Source organism: Camelus bactrianus, chromosome 4 (assembly GCF_048773025.1).
Source record: "Camelus bactrianus isolate YW-2024 breed Bactrian camel chromosome 4, ASM4877302v1, whole genome shotgun sequence".
NCBI lineage: Eukaryota > Metazoa > Chordata > Mammalia > Artiodactyla > Camelidae > Camelus > Camelus bactrianus.
Window position 1 is genome coordinate 78,094,489 of NC_133542.1, and position 26,533 is coordinate 78,121,021.

Sequence of the window (26,533 nt, forward strand, 5' to 3'; positions counted from 1 at the left end):
TGAAGAACGTTGTTTCCAGGTGTTTTTTGTTTTGATTTGTTTTTTAGTGAGGTTTGATGGTGATAGATTCTCTCAATTTGCCTGAAAAATCTTTTTGCCATTGTGAAATTAGTTTCAATTTGTGTGGAATTCTGGTTTGTTAGTTAATTCCTCTCAGCATCTTGAGACTCCTCCACTGTCTTCTGCCTCCTGCTGTTTCTGTTGAGAAGCTAGCTAGTCATTTGTCTGAATTGTTCCTCGCATGGCTCTGTCTGATCTCTGTGGCTACTTTCATAAACACCTTTTTATTATGGAAAATTGAAACACTGAAAGTAGAGATACGTGGTCATGAACCCCCGTGTTGCTGCCACTCATGTCAAGCAATTATCCATGTTTGCCCCAAATGTGTTTTACTTCTCTCTCTCTCTTTTTAAAAAAATCATTCTAGGTATAGCTGTGTCTGTAAGCATCTCCAGCAGTTAAGGGTTTAAGAACCACAGTAGCATTATTAAACCTTAGGAGAGTTGATGATAATTCCTTAGTATTATCTGGTACCTATCCCAAGTTCGAATTTTACCAGTTGTCTCAAAAATAACTTTTTACAATTGATTTGTTTGAATCAGGATCCAGACAGGGTTTGCTCATTTGACTTTGCCCAGTCTGTCTGCCTCTGTTTTACTCTATACTCTTTTGTACATGCCATTTATTTCTTCAAGAAACTGCAGAATTTGCCCTGTTGCAAGATGGTGTCATTTAGCACATTCCTCTAGCCTTGGTGTCTCCTGCTCACTGGTAATGAGACCTAAAGCAGGCCTTCTGAACCTCGGCACTGTGGAGGCTTTGTTGCCGGGGGCTGTCTTGTGCATTTTAAGGTGTTCCGCAGCATCCTTGGCCCCTCCTTTCTGGATGCCACGGCACCGTGCAGTTGTGACAGCCAAGAAAGTAGCGTCTCCAGAAATTGCCAGTTATCCCTAGGAGGCAGAGTAGCCCGTGTTTGTGAACCGTAGGTCTCGACTGTATCCACTTAACCCTGGGGAGGCCTCGTGGGCATAGGTGTGTCCCTCCTGTCACGTTGCGCCAGGAGCTACGTGAACACCTGGTGTTTTCCTTTGGGCAATGTTAAGACCCATCAGTGGGCTTTGCCTGATCCACCCACTGTAAAGTTCTCCACCAACTTTTCCCCTGATGATTTAGTAGACACTGATAGTCGTTACCCAGACCCACGATTTTATCAGGCATTTCACAGTCGTGAATTTATAATTCTATCATTCTTTCTGTGTGTATTATTCTGACTTTTTCTGTAAGGAAGAACTTAGCTCACCACATTTGGTCACACTAAAATGCACTTTGCGTTTGTATTAGCAAGATACATGGCTTAATTCTGTCTTAATAGCGAGTTGGTGCTGCAGGAACTTCAGATACAGTCCTTTAGAGGTTTAACAAAATTATCGCTAAGAATTTTTGGATTTTAACGCGTTTGTCCTTTAAACTCACTGTTACTGCTCAGATGGTTCTGTCTTTGAACAGCGGGAGCCTCTGAAAGTCGGCTTTTCTCCCTCTTTACATGCCTGCTGTGGTCGCTGCCAGCTTTCTGGCTGTCGTCTGTGACAGCACGTTCTGGGATCATCCTGTACCTTTCCTGCCCCGGACCTGGAAGTGCCGTTTCCCCACAAAGCCCTGGGTACTGGACACCTGCTGTTCCTACAGATCCCTCCCCTCCCCTCCCCTCACGGTGCTGTGCCTCCAGCAGCCCCACCTTCAGCTCCTCTTCAGAGGAGTGCCCTGCCTGCTGGGGCTGGGAGGTGGAGGTCCACGAGGGTTCACGCCCCCCAGCTGGCCCTAGCGGAGGAAGGAGTGGTGTGGGAACGGGAAAGGCCAGCCCTCTGGCTTCAGGTGGGACAACTCTGAGGTTTAATTCAGATCCCAGAGTCCCCACTGTTGCAGGGCTTTATGTGAAGCTGCGCCCCTGCCTGGCCTCCTCCTTTGCCCGGCTCCGTGCTTCCTGCTGCCTCCACTTGCTTCCCTCGTGCGTGGACCCTCCTCTCGTGGCCTGCTGCTGCAGAGCGTCCGAGACGCTGTGGCTCCTTTGTGGCTCCTTTGACGAGAAGTGGTGTCACTCAGCAGAGTCGTCGTTACTGCTGGGCTTCTCTCGCCTTCAGGCTTTTTAGGACTTTTTTGTTTGTTTGTTTTTGACGAGAAGAAGAATATGCCGTTTATTCTTGTGGCGTTTGTAATTCAAATGTAAGATTGTAGGATTTTTATTTGATGTTTTAGATTTTGTATTCTTTGTACTCTCTTCTCTTTTACTGAAAATTTTGTCTTTTTATCCTTTTTTAGAACAGTTTTGGGTTCACGGTAGAAGTGAAAGGAAAGTGCAGAGGTTTCCCATGTGCTGTCTGCCCCAGCACACACAGCCTCCCCACTGCCAGCACCGCCGCCAGACGGGGCACCTGCTGCAGGCAGTGAGCCTGCGTCGGTGCACCGCCACCCTAGGCCGCTCGTTCACGGCAGGGCTCTCTCTGGTGGTGTGCACGCTAAGGGTTTGGACAGATGTGCCACGACGCGTATCATTACAGCATGCAGAGCAGTTTCACTGCCCCCTAGATTATTTTTTTTTGTTTTTTTACTTTGTTTATTCTGTTTTTAAAATGGAATTGTTTTAAAAATTGTATTTTCTGATTGTTTTCTCCTACCATACAGAAACACAGTTTTTGTCTTTTGAGTTTGTGTCCAGCCAGAGTTGCCAAACTGTTCTAAATAGTTTTTCTGTAGATTATTTTGTTCTCTGTGTAGACACAGTTGATACTGCCTATGAATATCTAATTTTCAACACACGAGCTATTTAAAATCAGTTTCTCAACTTCCAGTTGTAAAGTGTAAATCTCAGTTAATCTTTTGGTTTCGGATCGTTGCCTTAGATTAGAGATTCGAGAACAGGACCAGCGGGACGTTTCCTTGGAGACACTTTCACGGTTGCTTTGAGGCTCAGCTTTTGCAAGTGTTTCCTGGACCCCTAAGAGAAAGGTGTTTTCTTTAACTGGGGACACTAGGCATGTTTGTGCTCGTCTGCTGTATCACGTTTGTTAGTTGTATGGCTGAAGTTTCTGTGTACTCACTAATACTTTGCTAGGCTGACCCGTCGGTATTTGAGAGAGCTGCACTGAAATCTCTGTTTACGCCTGCTGTCGGGTCTTCCTGTGTGTGTGTGCGTGTGTGTGTGTCTGTGTAAATACATGCACATACTTGTATTTTGCTTGGTATGTTTAATGCAGTTGTTTTGAATGCTTTGAAACACGCCGTTCAGTACAGATGACCAAGTACTCGTGTATGTGTCTCTAAAAGAGCAGCTGTGTGTTTCTGAATCTTGTTAGGCTTTTTCTTCTATTTCTCCTTTTTTCAAAAACAGCTTCTGTGGAAGTCTGTGTGTGTGCTTTCTGCGTTTTAAGCGGCTCTGTGTACCCTTAAAGTTGCTGTGTGTTACTGGAGCTGACCTTCGTTTCATCTCGTGGCGAGCTGCTTTCACTCTAACGACGGTTTCTTTCTTCAAGAGTATTTTTCTGGTGTGAGTATATACCGGAGGCTTTTTGGGGGTTTTTTGATGCACATTTGCCAGGTGTATCTTTTTCCCTTTTCTGACTTCCAGCCTTTATGGGGCCTTGTATTTTAGGCTTGTCTCTTGGAAACCACATATAACCTATTTTAAAAATGTCCATCTGGATAATCTGTGTCGGTCACTAGCCAGGTTCCATCAGCTTGTGTTTATTGTGGTTATTAGTTTACTTGGACTTGCTTCATCCTTTTTAGATTGTGACATTTTCCCTATGCTGTTTTCTCCTATAGTTATTAAAAATCTAGTTATTTTTATTCCAAGTTCTAAGACCCTAGAGCAGCAGCTGCAGTCACCTCTCTCCCAACTTCTTTGTTATTGTTGTCCAGCATTTTAGTCCTTTTTCTCCCACAAAATAGGTATTGTTATTGTTTTGACTTCATAGGGGTTCAGAAGGCGCCTCCCCAAATGTGTCACTTTTGCACAAGGATTATTTTGAGCCAAAGGTAATTGAGACCTTGTGAGTTTAAGAGAAACTGCTGCCCCTCCCTTTAACCACCTAGAAGAATTTAAATTGGGGATTTTTGCCCGGAAGGAGTTACTACCAGAGAGAAGTGTTGTCTGAGTGGCCCCATCTGGATGGCAGGGCGACCATCTCGTCACCAGAACCCGACTCTGCTCCGTGGGGTCCTGTGAGTCACCCTCCTGTCCCTGGCAGCCCCAGGAAGCCCCGGGCCCCATCCTGCCCCTTAGCTCAGGGTGTCGTCCAGACCTCATTCTACCTTTCTGTCTCTGAACCTCTCGTGTACGTGTGGTTCCCACATGTACGAGGTGACCTTTGATTTTCTCCTGTTCGTCTGTCTCATGTCAATGTAATTCTCAGACCAGCCAGAAGAACCTAGAAGCATGAAGTTCTCTTCCTCCCCAACAGCTTTGTAGAGATTATGTTTATTTAGATTCACCAATTTCCTGCGTCTCAGACCTTCCTTTAATATGAGTTTCTGTCTTCCTCAAGTACAGACCTCTCTGCTGTGACATTATTCATGCGTGGTATTCTGAAAATGCCATGTACTGAAAATAATAGGCTTTGCAGAAAACATAAGGTTAAGAGCAAATTATTCAAGATATGTAACTCTGTTAACCACTGTATATAAAAATAGATAAAAAATAAATTTCTTCTGCACAGCGCAGGGAACTATATTCACTATCTTGTAATAACCTTTAATGAAAAAGAATATGAAAATGAATATAGGTGCATATATGCATGACTGGGACATGATGCTGTACGCCAGAAACTGACACACTGACACTGACTTTTTAAAAGAAAAAGGTATGTAACTCTGTAACCAGAACACGAACAAAACAAGAACAATCCGAATACAAAATAATAGCAAAGTTGTGTCTCTTTGCATTTGCCCCCAGCACCCGGCCTTCAGCCCTGCCGCCTCCTTTGAGAGGAGCCTCCTTGAGGGCGTTTGCTCCTGGCGAGCCCAGTGTGCTGCAGTGTCCGGAAGGTTAGCTGAGGGGCTCACTCTCGGCCCTTCTCTCCTCTCTGGGGTTTTGCCCCTTGTCGTCCCCAAACCCCAGTCTTCTGCTCTTCCTCCCGGTGGGGGTGTCGCTTTCCGCCTGGGTCCTGCTCTCTCGCACTGCGAACAGGAAAGGAGCCCCGGGTGCGCGTGGGGTCACCCCCTGTGCCCCCTTCCTCCCAAGGGTTGTGCCTTCTCGGGTTCTGTCCATGCCCCTCGGTCCCAGTGCCTTGGAACAGTTACGTTCTGTATTTGTTCACCTTTTATAGTTGCTTTCAGTAGGACGGTGGGTCCATTTTAAGGCTCTCTGTCAAAGGCCGTGGAAAATGCTGGGTCAGCTTTATAGACTTCTGTTGCTTGCTCATTTTCTAAAGGTTCATTTTTTATTTCTTGACATATTTTTATCTAGTTCTTTTGTATTCCTCATCTGAGAGCACTTACAGCTGGAGCCCAGTGAGGGTTATCAGCCTGTGACTTGTCTCTGCTTTTGCTCACCGTGCTTGTGTTATGTGTATGTTTGCTGGTACTTCATGTGTGGTTGACCGTAACCCCCGGTTTGTGAGGTGATTAAGCCTTGCAGAAAGAAGACTTGTTTGACTACTTTTTCTATCCTCCCAGCGACGGTACACAGCTCTAGGAGAGCAGTTCTTTCTACATCGTGTATGTCTTGGAACATTAGGCGTAAGTTCCCTTCAAGTTGGGAAGAGCGGTCTCGTCGGTGGGGGCTCTGCGGGCCAGATGAGGGACGTTTCTGGGGGAGAGGACTTACGTGTGCTCCCCCAGAAGCCCAGGGCGCCGCAGCCCCTTGGAGGGGGCAGCTAGCGTGAGGCCTCACTCGGCCTCCTTGCCTTGCAGGAGCCCGAGGCCCAGGGCTGTTACCCCAGCGTCAGTAGATCATGTCCCCACAAGTCCTCCCTCAGCTCAGCCTCAGTTTCTCAGTCGGGAAGGTGGGGTACAGGTACGTGCCAGCCAGCGCTGCTGTGGTGAGCGGGGCCCCCGGCACAGCCGGCGCGCGCCAGTCCTCAGAGACTGTTCTGCCGTCTTTCTTCCCCTGTGTGTCTAGCCATCAGGCTTGGTTGTCTTGTGTTAAAATGAAATAGTTTTTGTTGCTGTCAAGTCTTTCTTTTCTTTTTAGTAACCTGCGTCCCACAATGAATTTACTCAGTCTGCTGCAGTTCGTGTTTGGATCTTCTCCCACTTGTCTTGGTCTGAGTTCACGTAATTGACGATTTCTGTTGCTGTAGTGAGTATTTCAGGAGAAGTATTTCATTGGCTCTGGCATCTTGATTCCACTTCTTTTGAGCAGGAAAATTCTTCATTAAGTCTATGTTGAAAGAAAAGGGGGGGGGGTGTACAGCTCAGCGGTAGAGCGCATGCTTAGCGTGCAGGAGGTCCTGGGTTCAATCCCCCGTGCCTCCGTTAAGATAAATAAACCTAATTACCCCCTCCAAAGTCTGTATTGGTTATTTTTCCCCAGTTTACTTATCTTTGGGCTTGCTTAATTGTTGTTGTGGAAGAGTCTGAAAAGTTGTGGTTTTAAAATAATAAATGTTTCTTAATTTAAAAGTGATACATGCCCATCTTGGGAAAAATTTTAGTGTTAAAAGCATAGTGAAGAGAGTTAGAACTGCCGTCAGAAGGCCGTCCAGAGAGCGCCACAGCTGCTGCTGCTTCGGGGTCGCTCCCCTCCCCGTGTGTGGTTTCCGCAGTTGGGCCCGTCTGGGACACACCAGTGTGTCGCCCGTCTCTTTTTTTTTTAACCGTATCATAAGCTTCTTCTCTTGTCATGTAAACTGTTTGCAGACATTTTAATATCCACAGTGTGCTTCCTAGAAGCACCGCACACTTAATCTGTCTCCTCTGGTTGTACGTTTCATAATCTTTTGTTATTGTGAAAGAACTTGTAACAGACTTCTTTGTGAATCCAGGTTTTTGTGTGCATGCTTGATTTCCGTAAGAGTTAATGTCGTACAAATTAAGTCTACAGAGGATTTTTTAGGGCTTGCCAAATTGCTTTCTTAGAAGATTATGTAGTTCATGGCTTCAGCAGGGAAATTCGCTGGTGTCCGGTAGGCAGACTGTAGCTGCTGCTACGGCTCGTGCTGTGTTCATGTTCAGCTGGAGGCTTTTTCTCTGGCCCGGCCATTCTCTGCAGGACTTCAGAGGGGCCAGCGGTCGGGGGAGAAGCTGGGAGCCTGGGTCTTCACAGAGGCTCTTTTTGCTTTTATGTTTCTTCTAAGAAATAAAAGTGAGGCGGACAGTGGGTGTTGGTTCCAAGTCAGTGCCCTGTCTCGCTGGGTGTCCCTGGGGTCTCAGGAACCATTACCTGCAAGAGTGGAACGTACAGTAGGTAGTTACAAATGAAGAGCTGCTGTGAGAAACATTCTGTGCATGAACAGCAAAATCTTCTTAAAAAGAACAGTGGTGACAGCTGTTCTAACCCTGGGGATTTGATTTGCTGGTGCCGAGCTGGGGAGGGGTTGCTGAGAGCAGAGGACGGGCTCTAGGGGAGGGGATAAGGAGTGAGGGGCAAGGGCCAAGTGAGGCCAACATGGAAGCGTGTGCTGTGGCCCTGCCCTTGCCCCCGGGTCAGCGTCCTCTGAGGCCCAGGCCAGCAGCTCAGACTGGACCACCCAGCCCGGGGAGCGTCTGAGGTCCAGCCTGGCCCCTGCTCCTCCCTGTGCTGCTTGCCCTTCTCACCAGGCAGCCACATGGCTCCTTTCCCCAAAGGGTGACCCCTGCACTAGGGGGCGGGGGGAGCCTACTGGCCCTGGTCTCTGCGGCTGAAGGGGCTTTGCCAGTCTTACAGTGTCTAGATTAATGGCCCCCGAGGAGGCAGAGGCACCACAGCCAAGGATGCCCGCCGTGCTCGGTGCTGCTCCCTGGTGAAGGGAGAGGTGAGGAGGGGTCTCTGGGATCTCTGAGGCAGGCAGCCCCAGGTCTTCAGTGCTGTCTGGGTCCCGGCCGTCGCCCACACACCCTTTGCTGGGTGGTCCCTGGAGGCCCGCCCCGCTCACCTGTGGGGTTGCCACGGGGACACCTGTGTGTTGTAGGCGGATGTGCGCCACGCCCCTAACTTGGTGGCTTTGTGTCCTCACAGGTGGTAACATGGACCTGGAGAGCCAAGCAGAAGGGAAGAAGGAGGTGGGCGCTGACGACCTGATGAGGAGTGGCCCCCGCCCCATCGTCCCACACAGCTCCATGTTCTGCTTAAGCCCCACCAACCTGTGAGTCGCGTCACCCACTGCCTGCCCCCTTCATCCACGTGCCCGTGATAGCAGTGTGCACCTGACATGACCTGGCCTTTTACATGTATTAACATCACCACGGTGCTCCGCAAGGCACATGCTGTCGTCACCTACTTAACGGGCAGGGACACAAAGCCACAGGGACGGCCCGTCCATCCCCAGGGGTGGATTCGGGGTTTGAACTAGGCTGTTGTCCCAGCACCTTGCTCTTAACCCCCCGCCTCAGCACCTCTTCATCTCTGAACACGGGCACCCGTGTGCACGCCTTGTTCACTCACGTCAGTCCACGCAGTGTCCCTTCTGACGTGTGCCCTGCTGCCCCGGGGCCCCTTCTCCACTCACCAGCTGCCTTCAGGAGCCCAGGCAGTGTTCACGTGCCCAGCAGCCATCGAGGCGTTGCCACACGTGGTGATGCGCGGAGCAGACGAGGGCCCCTCCCCTTAAGCTCACATGCTAGTGGGAGGGACGGACAGTGGATGAGACAAGTAGCGGAGGGTGTGAGAGTCTCCAAGGTGGGAAAAGTGGAGAGGAAACACCGTGCAGGGACGGGGGCTGCCGACTGGAGGTGGGACGTGAGACAGGAACAGAGCGGAGAGCACGTGAGGCACAGGCGACTCGGAGTAAAGCGGACCCCGTGGACCCAGGGCTCAGGGCAGCAGGGTCCGTGGCCTTGTGCTTGCTGCGTCCGTTACCTCCCCTCCTTCAGCCCTCCCGTCGCCCCCACATGCTGTGCACATCTACCGGGAGCGCGTCTGCTCAGGGTGAGGAGCAGGATGGAGGTGGACACTGGTCTGGCTCCTGCCTCTAGCCTTGAACGGGCCCAGTGTGCGAAGGTAAAGCAAGGAGGTTCAGTGCTGGGAGCAGGGGAACGTCAGGGAAGCCTTCCTGGAGGAAATGAGAGATCACAGTTGAAACCTGAAGGGTGAACGAGAGTTAAGATGCGGAGGGAGGAACATGCATTCTTGGAGGGAGGAGAGAATTTACACTGAAAGACTCCGGACTCAAAACAGCGGAAGACAGAGCTGGGTGGGAGAGCACGGGGGTTCCCTGGGCTGCTGTGTGTCTGTGGGGAAGCAGAAGGTGCACAAGGGGCCCTGAGGGGCTGGAGAGGCTGCACGCGGCAGGGGTGGGAGGTGCCGCAGCTGGACTGCATCGCTGGCAGGGCCTTTGGCAGGAGGGCTAGAGGCGGAGCCCCCGTAGCCAATGGTCACGGCTCTCAGGGTAAGATGGTGGTGATTTGATGAGGGCCATCATGGTGGAGAGGTTTGGAAGTCAGATGGTCAGGGGAAATTTTGGAGGTAGAATCTGCAGAATTCTATGAATTAGAGGTGGAATGGGAAGATGTCAGGGACGATGGGCAGGGTTTCTGCCTGATGCCTCGGGGCCCACTGAGCTGGGGGCGGTGAGTGCAGACCTCGCAGAGCCTGGCTCATGGCCCGGTGGACTTGGGGTCTGAGCTAGGGTGGCCGCTCAGCCACGAGATGGCCCGGCAGCTGTTGGTTAGGGGGAACGAGGGGCCGGGACAGAAGAGGGCCTGAGACGCAGATCGAGTAGGTGGGGGGGGGGGTTGTCTCTGCAAGGAGGGAGCAGCGGCAGCAGGTTCGCGGGGGCCTTGGGAGGGTGGCTCTGGTGAGTGGGGGCGGGAGCTGGACAGCAGTGGTCAGGCACGAGGAGGACAGAAGCATAAAGCCCAGGCCCTTCGAGGGGGAGAGTGATGTGGGCGGCTGGGCTGGCGTGTCCTCGGGAGCTGGATCGTCAGAGGAGCTGGTGGGGGCGGGCGAGCCTGTGGAGGCAGGAGGGGCAGCTCCGCGAGAGCGCTTCCTTCGACGTGGCTGGAGCGACGTCCACTTCATGTGCTCACCTCCGGGGATTGGCTTTCCTGTCCCCTCGAGGGGCTTCGCTGACCCCTGGTCGCTGTCTGCTGCTGTGCTGAGCGTCTGAGTCTCCTGTTGGTTTACGTCTGCACTATTTACTGGTGTCCTGCTCGCCGCGGTGACCCCGTCCACAGCGTGCCTGAACAGAGCAGAGTTGGGGTCAGTAGTGCTGACCGGTGAGTGGAGGTGGACCAGTGGCAGAAGTGCAGCGTGCACACGCAGCCTGGGGCTCAGACAAGGGTGCCGCGCCTGGCGCAGACCCGGAGGTTCCTGGGGCTGGAGGGAGGCCTGCCCTCGCAGGTGCTGGTGCTCAGCCTCTTCCTCCCTGCACAGCCCCTCCGTCCCACCCACGGCAAACTTGCGCACCTGCGAAGCCACAGCAGCCCACACAGCAGGGGTACGAGCGGCCGAGGCTGTGCCCAGTGGGACTTCCTGAATCAGTTCGGCCTGCAGCTGAGGCCAGCAGACCCTTGCTCTGGGCTTCTGCTGCCCGCCCACCCCCGTCCTGGGACGCCCTCTCAGGAGCCTGTCCCCATCAGTCACCTGGCCACTGTCTCCTGACCACAGGGCCAGAGCTCGGGTCTGGCCTGGCAGCTTCCTGCAGGAGGGCCCGCCCAGCCCACCCACCTGGGCCCTTGCTGCCCCTGCTTTGCCCCCAGGCTCCGCCGCTTCTGCCATTACATTGTGACCATGCGGTACTTCGAGATGGTCATTCTCGTGGTCATCGCCTTGAGCAGCATCGCCCTGGCGGCTGAGGACCCCGTGCAGTCAGACTCGCCCAGGAACAACGTGAGTGTGGCCAGCGGGCTGCGGAGCGGCTGGGTGGAGCCGGGGTCCCGTGGGAATAGGGGGCCTGGGGCTGCTGGGTCGGCCCGCGTTACAGGCAGGCCCCGTTGGGATGGGCCTCCTCCCCTCCCCTCCTCTCCCCACGACGACGACGACGACGACGACGACGTGGCCCTAGGCCACCTGGCTGACGGGATGTCTGTTTAGGCGCCTGGAGGGAGACCCGGAGCTGCTGAAGCGGCCCTGGCGCGTGCTGCGGGCCTAGCCTTTGAAAACAGCCTCTCTTTTGGTTCCAGGCTCTGAAGTACATGGACTACATCTTCACAGGCGTCTTCACCTTTGAGATGGTGATAAAGGTCAGATATGTGGTTGCCTGGTGACCTAGAGTGGGCTGGGTGGGGAGCCCGTGAACTCCTAGGAAGGCGTGGGTGAGCGTGCCCTGTTGTGTGCTCGGCGACAGAGGCACACTCATGTGCGGTGCCGGGGGCACACGCGCTGCAGGTGGAGGCTGTGTCTCATGGAGGCCCTCGTTCATTACGGACTCACTGCAGCTCCGGCAGCCTCGGAGCTCACAGGGCTGTCCCTGGTCTCCACTGCCTGCTAATGAGGCCTGTTGACCGAGGGGGACAGGCCTCCCTTAAAGTGCAGGCCTGAGCTCAGCCCCGCCCTCGGTCCCTCGAGCTGAAGGGCTGGCAGCTGGGCAGAGGGCAGTGGCCTCAGGGCCAGAGACCACGGCAGGTGGGCGCTGAGTCTTAGATGAAGAGCCAGCCATGTCGCTGTGACCTTTGCTTCTGTCTCCGGATGTGACGGGCTCGTTCTTCATCCACGTCTAACGAGCGCCCTGTGCGTGTCTGCGCAGGCTTGTGTGCGTGCGATCGAACGTGCACACACGTGCAGGCTCTGAGCGCGGGGCGGTTCCGGTGTGCAGGCGTGAGGCTCAGGTGGCTTCTCTTTGTGGCTGCAGTCCTGGGGGAGACGTTACTCCATTTCACAAGCCAGGATACTGAGGCCTAGGGACTAATGTGCCTGCCAAAAGCCACCCCTTGAGGAGGGGCGCAGTCCACCAGCACTTCCTCCTGTTGCACCGAGGACCCCCAGGGTCGTGGGGGGAGTGAGCTCCCGGGCGCGGAGGAGGGTCTCAGTCCAGACCCGGGGGAATGGGGGCCCCTGGCAGAAGCGCAGCCAGTCATGACCCTGCAGGGTCATTTAGGGCAACAACACAGAGACCCAAAGGCCAGTGAGGCTCTCAGGGCGTGACCTGGGCTTGTCCCCTCCCCTGATAGCATGTGACCTGGGCATGTCCTTTTCCCCCTTTTGGAAGTCATCTTAAATTTATCATCTCCCACCCTCTTATCTCTGGGCCCTGACCTTGCCTCCCTTTTCTGAAACATTCCGGGCCCTAACGTGTGTTGTTCCCCTTAAGATGATCGATCTGGGACTGCTGCTGCACCCTGGTGCCTACTTCCGGGACCTGTGGAATATCCTGGACTTCATTGTGGTCAGTGGGGCCCTGGTGGCCTTTGCCTTCTCGTAAGTACCCCGTCTGCTCTGACTCCGCTGCCCTCAGTCCCCTGGGCCGCGACGAGCAGGGGTGAGGGAGGAAGGCCCCGCCATCCTGCCTGGCCTCTCTGGAGCTCTGTCCTCTCTGCGTGGGGCTGTTTGTCCCTGACGTACCCTGTACTTCTGGACTGGGGCGGGCAGGCCTCTGACTTGTCGTGTCTGCCTCCGGGGCCCTTCAGAACAACTTCCTGTGCCCTCACCGGGGCCGCATGGCTCGCTCAGCCAGAGTGGGTGGGGCTGGCTCGGCTCCTTTCCGAGCCTTCCTGGGGTGAGCCTGATCTGCTGCCTCAGGCCTGCGTGGCGTGGGCGAGGCAGGTCTCGGGTGGGTACTGGGCACGTTGTAGGGTGAGAACCTGAGACAAGGAAGACCCCAGGTGGACACAGATACTGAGGGCCGGGGCCACGTTTCCTGAGCCCACGGGGAGGGTGCTGGCGGGGCTTCGCCCGGAGGCCTCCTCACTGACTGTCTTCTCTTTGTCTCCTGTTGCTGGACTCTCGGTAGGAGCTTCATGGGGTAATGCCTCCCTTCCGTCCCCTCACACTACCCCACATCACAACACACCAGCAGCCCGTCGTGGGCTGTTTCATCACCTCCCTCGCTCATTTTCCTCCACCATCCGGGCTGCATGCTGCCAGAAGCCTTGTCCCCAGGCCACGTGTCCCCGCCTGGCCTCTGGGGGCCGGGTTGGGGGCTGGGGCCGAGCAGGCTTCTGACCGAGTGCTGGAGGCCGGGACACGTGCTTGGAGGGCAGTGGGGGCCCCAGGCTGCCAGGATGTCGGACATCCTGAGGCGCTTTCCAACAGGTCTCCTCTCTGGCTTTCTTTCCTCTCTTTCCTTTCCACACAGGCCTCCCTGAAATGCCCAGCATCTCCCCTGGGGCTCTTAACTGGCCCTGTATTGTTAAAAAAACAAACAAACAAAATTCCATTGAATAAATCTGAAGCTCTTGTTGGATTTGTTCAGTGGTCGATGGGTCAGGCAGCGTCCCATGTAGTTAGCAGAAAGGCTGCACGTGCTGGAGCTGCGCAGAGCAGGAGGCTCCTATAGTGAAGGGGGGACAAGGAGGCTGACAGAAGAGAAGAAAGGATTTTGGGGGGCCAGTTTACCTCACTGGTGCTGACTGGGAAATTCCAGAAATTCCATTCCTGGTAAAGACTGAACCTGCGATTAAGGCCTGGTTTGGTGTCCTGGGGACAAATCATGTGATTTATTTCTCCTCCTCCTCCTGTCTTCTTTCTCCCTCCCCTTGCCCTCCCCCTCCCCCTTCCTCTTCTTCCTTCCTCCTTTTCCTCTCCTCCCCCTCCATTGAAAAAAAATAGTTTTCTCCTTTGATCAGATTGTCAGCTTAGCTGAGATGTGAGCATCATTTGAAGTGTCAGTGCCGCTCAGCCGCTGCTCTGCAGTTTTGGCCGCTTTGCCAGTCTTTGGCTTGGCATCCATGGGTCGTGATGCTTCTGCCGAATCCCTGGTGTTCACAGCTTCATAATCCTTACATGTTGGTCATTTTCTTCACTTCTTTTCTGACAGTCCAGAAACTATTTGCTTGATGGTCATCAGCTGCAAACGCGCACTTGAAGCTTTGGAGAGAATGTAAAGAACATGCCAGGGGGATTAGTAACAGGGCAATTCCTAATGTGTGGGGCATATTTGGCACAGTGGGCCCAAAGACCAAGCCAGTCAGAGAAAGACCCCGTTGAAGAAGTCACCCTTCTAAGCCAAGGAGCTTGCTCAGTGACCTAGGGTGACTGGGTTTCCGCTTCCCCAGAAGTGTCACTCTGATACAGGAATAATGAGGGTGGGGTGAGAGGAGGGCCACGTCCCAGACCTTGGCCGAGTCCCTGGGACGCACCCTGCCAAGTGTGGGTCCTTGGCTTTGCCAGGAAAGAACTCAATAGTGAGCCACAGTTGAGTGCAAGCAGAGTTGTTCAGAGAGTTACTCACTCTGTAGACAGAGTGCAGGCGGTCTCAGACCAGAGAGAGGGCCCATGCAGTGCGGGGTGGCTGGTTTTTCCCAGCTCAGTGACCTCATATGCTAACAGGTGGGAGGGTTATTCCAACTACCTTGGGGAAGGGGCTGGGCTTCCCAGGAATCCCGCCACCACACCCACGTGCTGACCTTCCATGGTCAGCCTTGAAGCTGTCCTGGCACTGGCGGGGGTGCCATTTACCATGCTGACGGGCCGCAGTGAGCACACAGTGAAGCCCTAGGTCTACTGGAAGTCAAATCTCCCGCTGTCTTGAGCCTCCGGGTCCACAGGGAGTTGCGTCTTCCACCGTTTCGGTGCTAATCGCTGTGTCATTCCTTGAATGTGCGTGCCCTGCCCCTTCTTTTCCTTCTGGTCTCTCTTCTAGGTGGGTTGGCCACAGCGGAGCCTGCTTCTCGCTCAGCTAAAGATAACCAAGGGCTGTCCGTCCAATCATGGGGACCAACCTTGGCCAGGGAGTCTCAGGGTCTTTGCTGGGCAGCTGACGTCGTAGCAGGGAAATCTGCAATGTCTCCAGGAGTGAAGGAGAGGTTTCTGGTCGTGTTCTCATGCGTGCTCACTCCTAACAAGGCAGTGGGCTTGTTCACAGGGTTTGCTCTGTTTACCCATTTAAGCCGGGGTTCGGTCGGATTTTTAACACTCGTGGGAAGAGAACGTGCTTGCCTGAGATAGAGAGTCTTCCCGAGCGCCTTGCAAAGACGGGTGCTGCGGGTGTGCTCTCCGAGGGAGTGTGGACAAGTCCAATCTAGGTGGTCATGGCAGGTCAGGATTGTCAGTGACAAATCCAGCAGTCTGAACAGCTAACCCCGTCAGCAATGGCCTGGGAGATAAAGATGCGGGGTTGCCTTTCCGTGCTAGTGTGGGAAAGGGCGGGAGAAGGGTGGTTTCGGGAGGAGTTGCCACGTGGAGTCTGCCTGGAAGCTGTCAGCTGCCTCTCTTCCTCATTGATTTGACTTGGAGGGTAGTGTCAGTTGCACGACGTGCATCTAGGCTTCAGGCCCCTGAACTTTGGCTGCCACCTGGGTCGTGAGGGGAACCTGGACAGTCCCTTCCAAGGGGATTAAGGGCAGTCTTTGTTCTGACAGATTCCAAGTCAGAGGAGTGGGAGAGAAGCTGGAGACACTAGCGTGGTGGGTCTTAGCCAGAATATTTGAGAAAAGTCGGAAGCATTCGGAATCCAGTCCAGTTTTCAGAACATCAAAGACAATACCTATAAAGGGGCAAACATAGCTTTTCTCTCTACAATACCCCAGTTTTTTTTTTTTTTTTTTTACCACCGATAGCCACAGTAAAACTAGTTTGTTTGTATTAAACTTGGCCCGATTATTTATATAAATGCAGCAAGAAGAGTGACTGATCATTTAAGTGCTTTTGAGGTTGCTTTGTTGAAACTTTTCATAAGGAGTCTCAGACTGAACTCTCCGGAAGCCTTCAAAGCCAGGAAACCGGTCCAAGGTCGTGACCATCAGGTTTTCAGTTAAGCTGTGGTAGTGCAGCCGGTGTTTCCGATTGTGTCCTGTGACAAGGAGAACAGATTCTTACTGAACTTATGCAAATAAATACATTGTCATGAGAATAAGAATACCCACTGACATTTTCTGAATTCTGGAGGGATCGGGTAGGAAGAAATAGTAAATGTTCCATCTTTGTTCACAAAGGTATATCTTAAGCGAATTATTGATAGCTTAAGAGAAAAGATCTCTTTAAATATGGAAAATTGTTGAAGAACCAGCAATGTTTTAAACACAAAGTCATAAAAATTACAATCATCTTACATACTGTTTTTGCACATTTGTAAAAGTCTCCCCACCAATGTCTATACATAATTTGAGTCCTTTGAATGGTACTGTGTTGGGCAAAGGAGTACAGAGACCAACAATTGGGGTTCGCCACGGAGCCAGCACAAGTCTCCCACAGTCCCAACTGTCTTGTCTTTATTTACAGCTATTGTTTATCTATCTTAATTTCTCTGATGCAGTAGCAGACTGGCCACGTTACAAGAACATCCGGGTGGCAAAAGTCTGGCAATGAGGGGTCACTTTTTGCAGAAGCAGAACGGACTCCATCCACACGTGCCCCAGCCTTTATGGATTCTCTTGCCGCTGCCCTTGCATGAAAGTTAGCCAGGGAATTTCCCTGGGACCCAAGTTCAGTCCATTTAGTGTGAGCCTCAATTCTGATGATGACAATCTCAGAAGGAACTAAATTTATATCATTTAATTTAACTTAGCAGAACTCTAAAGTTTCAAGTTACAAGGAAGATTTTGGAAGCTATTTCTTGGAACACATACCATGAAGTATAATTGTGGCTAAGAGTTTATCTGTAGACTTTGATCCCACTTAATGCCCATCTAAGCCCTTTCTCCCAGCATGTTACGTTAGATTGCCTCCAAAGAGCTCACAAGGCGCCAGACAGGGTCAGCCATCATCCTAAGTGATTTCTTTTTCGCTGGCAGAGTTTGCAGCCGAGTGTCATGAGTCTGACCAGTAAACCCAGGTATGATGGGTGGAAGCAGCTGAGGGGCCGTCTGGAGGCTGGGTTTTCCCGCCTGGGAGGGGAGGTTGGTGTTTCAAGGGGAGTGTCACCAGATTCTGCAGTGTAGGCCTTGGGTGGGTCTTGGGGGAGCAGCAGGGGCCGGACACCCAAGCTCTCTTCTCCCGACAGAACTGCCTGGGCCTTGCAGCTCAGTCTCCCAGAGCTTGGCTGGTGCCCCGGGAAGACCACTGAGGCCCTGCCCCTCGCCCACGTGCAGGCCCCTGGGGAACTTGGGGGATGTGAGCAGGATGGGGTTGGGCCCTCAGTTCTGAGCTGGCAGCCGCTGCCCCCACCCCCCAAATGGGGCGTGGCCTCCTCATAGGAAGCCTGTGAAGGCCTCTCAGGAGACCTTCCCTGCAAACCCCTGCCCTTGCTTCGGGTTGGTGGGAGGACCAGCCCCACAGTCTGACGGTTCCTGGGCCGGCTCTGCCTCCCGTGCGAGGGCCCTGACCTGGGCCTGCGGTCGTGGACTTCAGGGCTTGCTCTGGTGCCGGGAGTTTTCCTCACCAGCCCTCCCCCTGCCTGGATTTTCCTGTGTCAACTGGAAAAAAATGCACGATCTTGTGAGTTGGGTTACATTTGAGGGCAAAATGAGGATGATAGCCCAGGAGACAGCCTCGCAGACAGCTCTGAAGAGCTGCTCCAAAGAGGTGGGGGAAACTCAGGGTTATGTACGATTTTAGTGAAGGGGGTTTCCTGCAGGCAAGCACACGTTTTGGCAGAAGGTCGCTCCCAGTCACGAGGAGCAGATGTCTCCATTCGTGATTTCAGTGCTTTTCTAGATATGAGGAGATGCAAGAAACGGGACTCAGAAAGTCTCCTTCTGAGAGTGCCTAACTGTCTGCAGACCTGTCCTCCAGCGTTGCCAGAGCGCAGAGCGCTGCACTCCTGGTCTCTGCCCTGCCCGAGCTCTGGTCAGGGGTGCTGGAGGTCAGCGGCTGCTGTGCCCGGGGACTGCATCCTTGCAGAGGCCGCCGGCCAGGGCCAGGTTCAGCTGGCACCTGTCTGCCCCTTCCTTGATTTCTGCTTCTCTCTGTCTCTCTGTGGCTCTTTCCCCCTCTCTCCCTCCCTCCCTCTCTCCCTTGGTTCACCATCCTTTCTTTGTCCACTCCCGTCTCTTGCGTTGCCTCTGTACTCACCGACTTTGGTCTCTTTCTTACTCTCCTCCCTCCCTCCCTCCCTCCAGGCCTTCCTCCCCCTTTCTGTCAGTTTCATGTCCCTTGGAGGAGTGTCAGGGCAGCTGAGAGAGGAGGGCAGACCCGGATGTGTCCCCGCTACCTCCCTCTCCCAGGAGTGAGAGGCTGGAGAGACCAGCCCTTCTAGAAGCTCCAGCACCTGAAGGATGTGGTGGTGCATGGCTCTCGGGCTCTTAAGTGCTGGCCCGGGCTGCTCTGCGGCCCTGGTGCAGCCCCTCCCTCCTCTTTACTCCTGCTGCTGGTCTCAGCTTGGTGGCTGAGCTGGTGTGGGGGTGGAGGACGTGGGCGGGGAGAACGGGGGTCTGGAAGCTCAGCTTCCCTTGCACTCCAGGTGCTGCTGACCTGCCCCAGCCCTCTTCCACTCACGTGCGGCCTTGGCCCGGCAGCTGCAGCAGGAGACACGGGGGCCTCTGGGGCCTGCAGGGCCAAGGCCCTCCATTCCCAGGTCCTCTGCTCGGGGCCGGAGACAAAACGCCAGCAGGCTTTGTGGGACCGGGGCACACGTGTGCGTGCTGCCTGCCCGCATGTGTGGCTTCTCCCTTCTAGAGGCTCCAAAGGGAAAGACATCAACACCATCAAGTCCCTGAGGGTCCTGCGTGTGCTGCGGCCACTCAAGACCATCAAGCGGCTGCCCAAGCTCAAGGTGAGCACTCGGACGGGGGCTTTGGGGGGGTGTGTGGGCACACACACATGTAGGTGTGTGTGTGCTGCGTATGTGCGTGCATTGTGTGTTCATGCGTGGTGTGCATGCACGTATGAGTTGCACATGCGCGTATGAGGTGCACGTGTGTACATGTGGGCGTGGGGTGGGTGCACACACACGTGTGCTGTGCATGTCAGCAGTGTGTGCATGTGTGTACCTGTAGCTGGCCTGGCCCACAGCAGCTTCCCATGTGGCGTTTGGACAAGCAGAGCTGAGGGGAGGCTGGGCTGCGTGAGCGGGGTGGGCTCTCAGCTCTGTGACCCTCCCCCAGGGAGAGCTTATCCTCCGCACAGGGGCACGGAGGTGGGGGGGCACAGTGTTGTCCTCACAGCTGCGGTGCAGGGAGGAAGGGCTGCTGAGAGGGTGAGGTCAGGGGAGATGCAGGGAGGGCCGGGGTTCCAGGGAGGCCCTGAAGTGTGGGGGTGGCAGAGATCCTGGCCGAGGAGGGAGTGCAGACCTTAGCCCTCGGAGGTGTGCTGCAGTCTCACAGTCCTTGAGCTTGTGCTGGAGCTCACTGAATCCTCCAAAACTGTGTGCAGTGAAGTGTTAGGAGCGGCTTGGAGGTGCAGGCCGCGGAGACAGGGAGCAACGTGTGGGCTGCAGGAGGCCACTGGCTTAGCGCCCGTGTGAGGGGGCGGGTGTGGGGGGCCCGGGGGGCCCAGAGGCCTTCGGGTCAGGTGGGGACTTGGATCTGGTGCACACCGGGCCGGTGGGCAGGGGCTGCCCTGCCACGGCAGCTGCTTGTGTCTGGAGTGTGCCTGGTGGTCTCAGGAGACGGTTGTGGGTCCGCCTTTGTGCGCAGCCAGCGCAGGCTGAGGGCGTCTCCGGGGCTGTGAGTCACAGCATCGCGGCTCTTCTGCCCCACCCCGTTCCCACCGAGGGGCAGCCCCAACCTGCCCGCTCCCTCCGTGTCGGCCCCTCGTCCTGACCCAGACCCGCAGCATCGGGTTCTCCTTGGCGTCCAGTCCACCTGCCCACTCCACCTGGCCCAGGAGGGCCTCCTGAGAGGGTCCGTGGTGGCAGGCGGCTTCCCACACCAGGGCCGCTGGGCCCCGGTGCAGATCCTTCCTGCGGGCGAGGCCCAAGCGCTCACGGCCCCCTCACCCCCAGGCGGTGTTCGACTGCGTGGTGAACTCCCTGAGGAACGTCCTCAACATCCTCATCGTCTACATGCTCTTCATGTTCATCTTCGCTGTCATTGCTGTGCAGCTCTTCAAGGGGAAGTTCTTCTACTGCACGGACGAGTCCAAGGAGCTGGAACGGGACTGCAGGTACCGCGGGGCGGGGCTCTGTGCCCTCCTCAGGGGGCTCGTGGGAGGTCCAGGCTTGGTCGGGGTCAGGGGCCGCCAGGCTGGAACCGCTTCCCCGCGGCTGTGAGCCCTGCCCCGCACCAGAGCCGTCGGAGGGGCTGGAGAGGGGCTCGGGCGAGGGGGAGCCGGCGTGGACGCTGCTCTGGACGTTCCATGCGCACAGAGTCACAGTGTGTGGCTTCTGTCTGCCTCACATCACTCAGCGTGGCGTTCTTGTGGTTCATCCTGCTGTGGCCGTCGCAGTGCTTCATTCCCGCTGGGGGTCAGATGGGACCATTTCTGTGCTTAGACCGTGCTTTATTTATCCGTCTGCCTGTTGGTTGTTCCCACATTTTGGGTGTCACGATCACTGCTGCTGTGAATTCTTTCGGTGGGTAGGTGTCTTCATTTCTCTCGAGAAAGTACCTAGAAAGGAAACTGCTGTGTTGTACGCCGAATCTGTTTAACAGTTTCGGAAACTGCTAGACTGTTTTCCAAAGTGGCCGAACCAGTTTATATTTCCCCCAGCAGTTCTGAGGGTTCTGATTTCTCCACATTCTTGCCAACACTTGTTATTTTCCTTTTAAAAATTTAATTATAGCCATCCTGGTCGGTATAAGGTGGTATCTCACTGTGGTTTGATTCGCATTTCCCTGGTGACTCATGATGTCAGCTGCCTTTTCATGTGCATATTAGCCATTTGTCTGTCTTCTTTGCAGAAATGTCTGCTCAAGTCTTTTACCCATTTTTTGATTGGGTTAATTGTCTTTTTAAATAACTGACTGAAATAGTTGCTTGTATATTCCTGGCACGAGTTCCTTGCCAAATAGACGATTTTCAGTATGTTGTCCCCTTCTCTGTGTTGACGATGTCCTTTGTAGCCCGAAAACTTTATATTTTGCTGAAGTCCAGTTCATCCCTTTTGTTTGCTTGTGATTTTGGTGTCATATCTAAGACCCCATTCCCAAATCTGAGGCCCCTGTGGTTTCTTCTAAGAGCCTGTTAGCTGTAACTCTTACTCTCAGCGTAGGTCTTTGATCCACCGTGAGTTAATCGTCATGTGTGGAGTGAGGTGGGCGTCCACTTTCGTGTTTTCTGCGTGTGGAGACCCAGTAGTTTCGGCACCGTCTGTTGAAGAGACTGTTCTTTCTCTACTGAATGGACAACCCTTCTCAGAGGCCAGTGGACCGTAGACACGTGTGTTTGCTTGCATCCTTTGTCCTTAACCTCTGACCTCCTCTGTGTCCCGTCCACAGGGGCCAGTATCTGGACTACGAGAAGGACGAAGTGGAAGCTCAGCCCCGACAGTGGAAGAAATACGACTTCCACTACGACAACGTGCTCTGGGCCCTGCTGACTCTGTTCACGGTGTCCACGGGGGAAGGCTGGCCCATGTGAGTGTCCGTCTGGCTCCTCGTGGCGCGTCAGGCTGGAGCAGAGGGGCGGCCGGGACAGGGAGGCTCATGCTACGGGCACCACGGAGCAGGCAGCCCTGGGCTCTTGTGCTGTCAGGTGAGGCGCGGCCCTGCCCTCCCGGCGTGGGCGGCCGGGGAGGAGGAGGAGACTCAGCCGGGAGCACAGCAGCGGCTCCTGGGAGCCCGCTTCCAGCGGCTAGAGGCCGGAGGGAAGGTGGGGCTCTTCACCAGCCCGCTGGCCTCTGTTAGGGGAGCCCGAGGGACGTGTGTGTCCAGTGCCACACTGGGTGGCAGCGAGCTTCCTCTGGGGCTCAGAGGACCACCCCTCGGAAGGTAGGATCGGCACTCTGCCGAGGGGCCCTGCTGAGCCCGGGGCTTTCGGAAGACAGATGGAGCTGGGTGTGAGCAGGGACCTGGCGTGAGGTGGGAGTGAGCAGGGCAGGGCAGGACTCCTCTTCCACCTGTCCTCCTGAGGCTCAGACCTCGGCACCCGGAGGCCTCCCCTTGGAGGTCCTCTCCCAGCCCTGAGTACAAGCCCTGTGGGGAGGCAGCGTGCCTCCAGCAGACACGGTAGTCCTGGGGAGCGGGCAGGGGCCCACAGCATGGCAGCGCCGTCCCTGGGCTGCGCTGTGGAGAAGCCTCACTCGTGATGCAGCTCTTGGCTCTCCCAGGACTGTGTCCTCACGGGCTCCCCTGACGCTTGGCGTTTGCTCTTGGCCCAGGGTGCTGAAGCACTCGGTGGATGCCACCTACGAGGAGCAGGGCCCGAGCCCCGGGTACCGCATGGAGCTGTCCATCTTCTACGTGGTCTATTTCGTGGTCTTCCCCTTCTTCTTTGTCAACATCTTTGTGGCCTTGATCATCATCACCTTCCAGGAGCAGGGGGACAAGGTGATGTCTGAGTGCAGCCTGGAGAAGAACGAGGTGGGTGGCCCTCCTGCTCCGCCTGCACGTGAGCTCCCCTGGGGGCAGCGTGGGCAGGGCCATGGGGCCCCTTCTGCGTGGGAGTCACTCGTTATTGGGTGGGCTTTGACTGCCGCTGCCGCCTGCACGGGGGCAGGAGGGACCGTGTGTGGCTGTGGGGAGGCCTGGGAGAGGCCTCCTCTTGTTGGGCTCTGTGTGGCCGAGGGGCCAGGTGGTGTGCAGGGGCCGCCACCGTGTCTGAGCCCTCGGTGCTCCTTCCCCCCCGTGCAGAGGGCTTGCATCGACTTTGCCATCAGCGCCAAACCCCTGACGCGGTACATGCCCCAGAACAAGCAGTCTTTCCAGTACAAGACGTGGACGTTCGTGGTCTCGCCGCCCTTTGAGTACTTCATCATGGCCATGATCGCCCTCAACACGGTGGTGCTGATGATGAAGGTGTGGGCCTAGCACGCAGGCTGCGGGTGCCGGCGGGGGGAGGGTCCGCACCCGACGGCCTGTGCGGGTGCCACTCGCAGACTGTCAGTGTGGACGCCTGTGGAGGGAGCCCAGGTGGGCTGCGGGCAGAGCAGCGGGCTGCCCGCTGAGCTGACGGGAGGCCGTCGTGGTTCCCAGTGGGGTGGAGGGTGGGGTAGGTGGCGCAGGCAGCCCCGCCCGTGGCTGACGGCCCCCCTTCCCCCGGCAGTTCTACGATGCGCCCTACGAGTACGAGCTGATGCTGAAGTGCCTGAATGTGGTGTTCACGTCCATGTTCTCCATGGAGTGCGCACTGAAGATCGTCGCCTTTGGGGTGCTGGTACGCCCTCCGCCCACTCTGGGCCTCTGCTGGGGGACCTTCCGGGGACAGTTTGGAGCTGGAGAGTCCCTGAGCCCACAGAGCACACGTGACCCTGCAAGGGCCCTGGGGAAGGGGCTGCTCTGAGTCCCACGCACCCCTCTCACCCCAGTCCTGGCGGCAGGTGGGGCTGAGTCCACTCCCAGTTCTGCCCCCGCCTAGGCCCCGAGCTGCTGCGTGCCTGGCTGTGCTGTCCGCACCGGCCCTGTGCTCTCCCACCGGGGTGGCCGGTCTGTCCCCTCGCCCCTTCTTGGTGAGGGCCCACCTTCTGCACCCCCTGCCTGGCAGAGCCCTCGTCAGCCACCAGCACTAACTGCCCTCCTTTCTCTCTAGAACTATTTCAGAGATGCCTGGAATATCTTTGACTTTGTCACTGTGTTGGGAAGTATTACTGATATTTTAGTAACAGAGATTGCGGTAAGTAGCGTTTCTTGTCCCCAGTGGTTCCCTTCCAGAGAGCGCGCCCTCGCATCTCCAGGCCCTGCCCGCATCAGCTTCTCCTCGTGTGGGAGCTCCCGGGCCCCCGATGGGTCAGATGGGAACTCCTCCCCAGAGGTGGAGTCAGGGTTGGGTGCTGCCCCGGCAAATGCTTTTTTGTTGGATAAAAAATTGGTTCCCAAAGGTCTTCCAGACTGGGGGCCTGAGAACCACCTGGGAGCTCCTTGGTAACGACTGGCCAGGAAGACGAGGCTCTTTTGAGCGTGTCTGTGTCCGACGTGTGCATGTCTAACAGCGGGCACTGGAAACATACACACTCAAACCAGCAAGAGTTTAGAGTATGTGAAAGTGTGAGGTTTGTTTTACACATACATACACACGCACGTCTATATTGTGTGTGTGTGTGTGATCACCCGTTGGAGATGCCCGTTCTTGTCGAAGTGTGTGGATTGCATCTAAGACCTGACTGAGTCCTGGAGCACGAGCTTGTCTCAGCAGATCTCAGAGAGCGTGAGTCACAGGCGTGTTGGCACAGCGCACTGCATTAGAATTTAATGGCAGATCCACACTCACTTGTCTCAGGCTGGATTCTCTAGAAGCAGCACTGAGGTAGGTCCTTGTACAAGTTATTTCTCAGGACGTGTTCCAAGGCACAACCTGCAGGGGGAGGCGTGGGGTGTGGCTGTGACTCCAGCCAGGCGTCGGGGGCAGTGGTCTGTCCCCAGCGGCTCCGGACACGGGGTGGGCTACGCCTTGGAGCTGTCACCACTGTGCCCATCGGTCCTGGGCTGAGGGCCCCTGGGTGTGCCCTGAGTGCAGGGAAGTGCGCTGCTGGGGATGGAGGGATGGTGGTGCCGTCAGCACGGGTCACTCAGGGTGCAGGGTGTGTGTTCGTGGCCCCGGCTCTGCTCGGCTCTGCCCTTACCTCGGTGGGTCACTTCGCTCGTCTGTAGGGCGGTGCTGGTCGCGATCTTGGAGGGAGGGTGGTGAGAGCACCTGCTGCCGAGGTGGTGATGTGCGCCATGCCGTCCTGCTCTGCCCCTGCGCCCCCACCTATGGCCATGAGGTGACCTAGCTCCTCCTGCTGTGTGGCCACACCCTGTGCTGCTGGCTCCCTTGTGGTCCAGGCCCTGTTCAGACTGGTCCTGGGAACATCTAGAAAGGCCCCGTGACCCCCGACTCCGACAGACTTCCCCCTGCAGGGCCTCATCCAGCACCCGGGCCAGCCCAGGGGTGCTGAGGAAGCCAGAGGGACACGGCCACCATGGCCTTCGGTTTCCATAGTGGAAGCCTTCCCCACTCCTTTGAGCCAGGACCAGAGGTTCGCCTGACTGAAATTTGTGGGGGTGATGAGCACAGAGTCCACATGGGGCCCCTGGAGTGGTGGTGAGAGGGCACCTCTGCCTTCAGCCTTGGTCTCCTGGACCCAGGCCTTTGCAGGTCGGGTACCCGCAGTCCTCTTGCAGGACGCCAGCCCAAGCCCACGAGGTCCCTCGCTGAGCCAGCGTTTTATCTTTGTCTGTGAGAGGCTGTCAGCATTTTGTCAGGGTGATCTCCGGGGTGGTGTGGGTCCTGTCACCTGCTCCTTTGCACTCGTCCGCTTGCTCTGAGCTGCCGTCACATCGAGTCCCACGTGGGTGGATCTCTGATGGCAGTGCAATGGCAGAGGCAAACTCACGCCCAGGATGTCAGTGATCCCATTGGTGACGGCACTGCCATTTCAGGTGAAAAGTTCCCACGTAGGCAACTTATCGCCAAGTGGTCCTCGTAGAAGTGGCCTCTGCTCAGAGTGGGCTGGTGTCCAGCAGTGGCCGGGCTGGGGCAGCCTTGCTAAGAAGGAGCCCAGCCGTCGGCCGGGCTCAGCCTTCATCCTGGCCGTCGCAGTCACCGAATTTGTGGACTGACCGTGTGAGCGCGGGCTGGGGAGGACAGAGGCTCGCTGCATCCCGGGCCACCTGGTTTTAGTGCCCCTGCAGCTGTGGACGCCCTGGTGGACACTGACGTGATGCAGAGGCCTGCACGCCTGCATTCCCAGGGCCGTCTGGGTGGCTCTTCCCCAGACCTGTCCCTCCAGAGGGCTGGCCACGCTTGCTGCGGGCACCCTCTTCTGACTCACACACCCACAGCTGCGCTGTGGTGCGTGAGCACCACCCAGAGCTCTGCCTCACCACTGCCTTGAAGGCCGAGCCTGCGCCTGTCTGTTGAGCCAGCCCCTCCATAACCAGGTTAGAGTTTTTCCTCCTAGTTTTGGGAAGCAGCCCATGATGTGTGGGGGTGGTTGAGCTGAGGAAGAGACAGTGCAACAGAGCGGAGAGGCATGGGGCTGGGCCACCTGTCGTGTGCGTGCCCTCTGGACTCGCTTAGGTGTGGCCCTGATGTAGCACCTCCCTTGCACACTGATTGCTGGTGGGCCTGCAGCACAGCGCTCACGAGGACCAGCTCTGGTATCGCAGACACAGATGTCTCACGGTCAGACAGCCTGCAGGACCCAGCAACCAGGAGTGGCCCCTTCTCCTGTCTTCTGCAGATAACGTGAATCCAGGTATCTGCACTGACTTCTCTGTGGGGCCTCCAGGGCCCCATGGGGTACTCGGGTACCACAGATACTCCCAGTGCTGTGGGGTCTGTTGGTCTCATGGCCCATGTGGCAGGGCTACTGACACTGTAGCGTGGATCCGCTCGAGAACCTTCTTC

General features: G+C 55.8%; 1 protein-coding gene across 9 annotated transcripts in view; it reads left to right on the forward strand.

Annotated features, from left to right (window-relative positions):
• The window catches only part of CACNA1B (calcium voltage-gated channel subunit alpha1 B), a 173,343-nt gene that overhangs the window by 104,286 nt on the left and 42,524 nt on the right, over window positions 1-26,533 (forward strand). For all 9 annotated transcript variants that reach the window (XR_012506676.1, XR_012506679.1, XR_012506677.1 and 6 more), the window contains exons 21-31: window positions 8,153-8,279; window positions 10,834-10,963; window positions 11,257-11,316; window positions 12,384-12,490; window positions 18,785-18,881; window positions 20,052-20,212; window positions 21,487-21,624; window positions 22,368-22,569; window positions 22,840-23,004; window positions 23,252-23,362; window positions 23,735-23,818. Coding sequence is in view for 5 of the 9 variants with exons in the window: in XM_074362846.1 (XP_074218947.1) it covers window positions 8,153-8,279; window positions 10,834-10,963; window positions 11,257-11,316; window positions 12,384-12,490; window positions 18,785-18,881; window positions 20,052-20,212; window positions 21,487-21,624; window positions 22,368-22,569; window positions 22,840-23,004; window positions 23,252-23,362; window positions 23,735-23,818 (1,382 nt within the window). In the remaining 4 variants the exon portion in view is untranslated. The remainder of the gene's footprint in view (window positions 1-8,152; window positions 8,280-10,833; window positions 10,964-11,256; window positions 11,317-12,383; window positions 12,491-18,784; window positions 18,882-20,051; window positions 20,213-21,486; window positions 21,625-22,367; window positions 22,570-22,839; window positions 23,005-23,251; window positions 23,363-23,734; window positions 23,819-26,533) is intronic.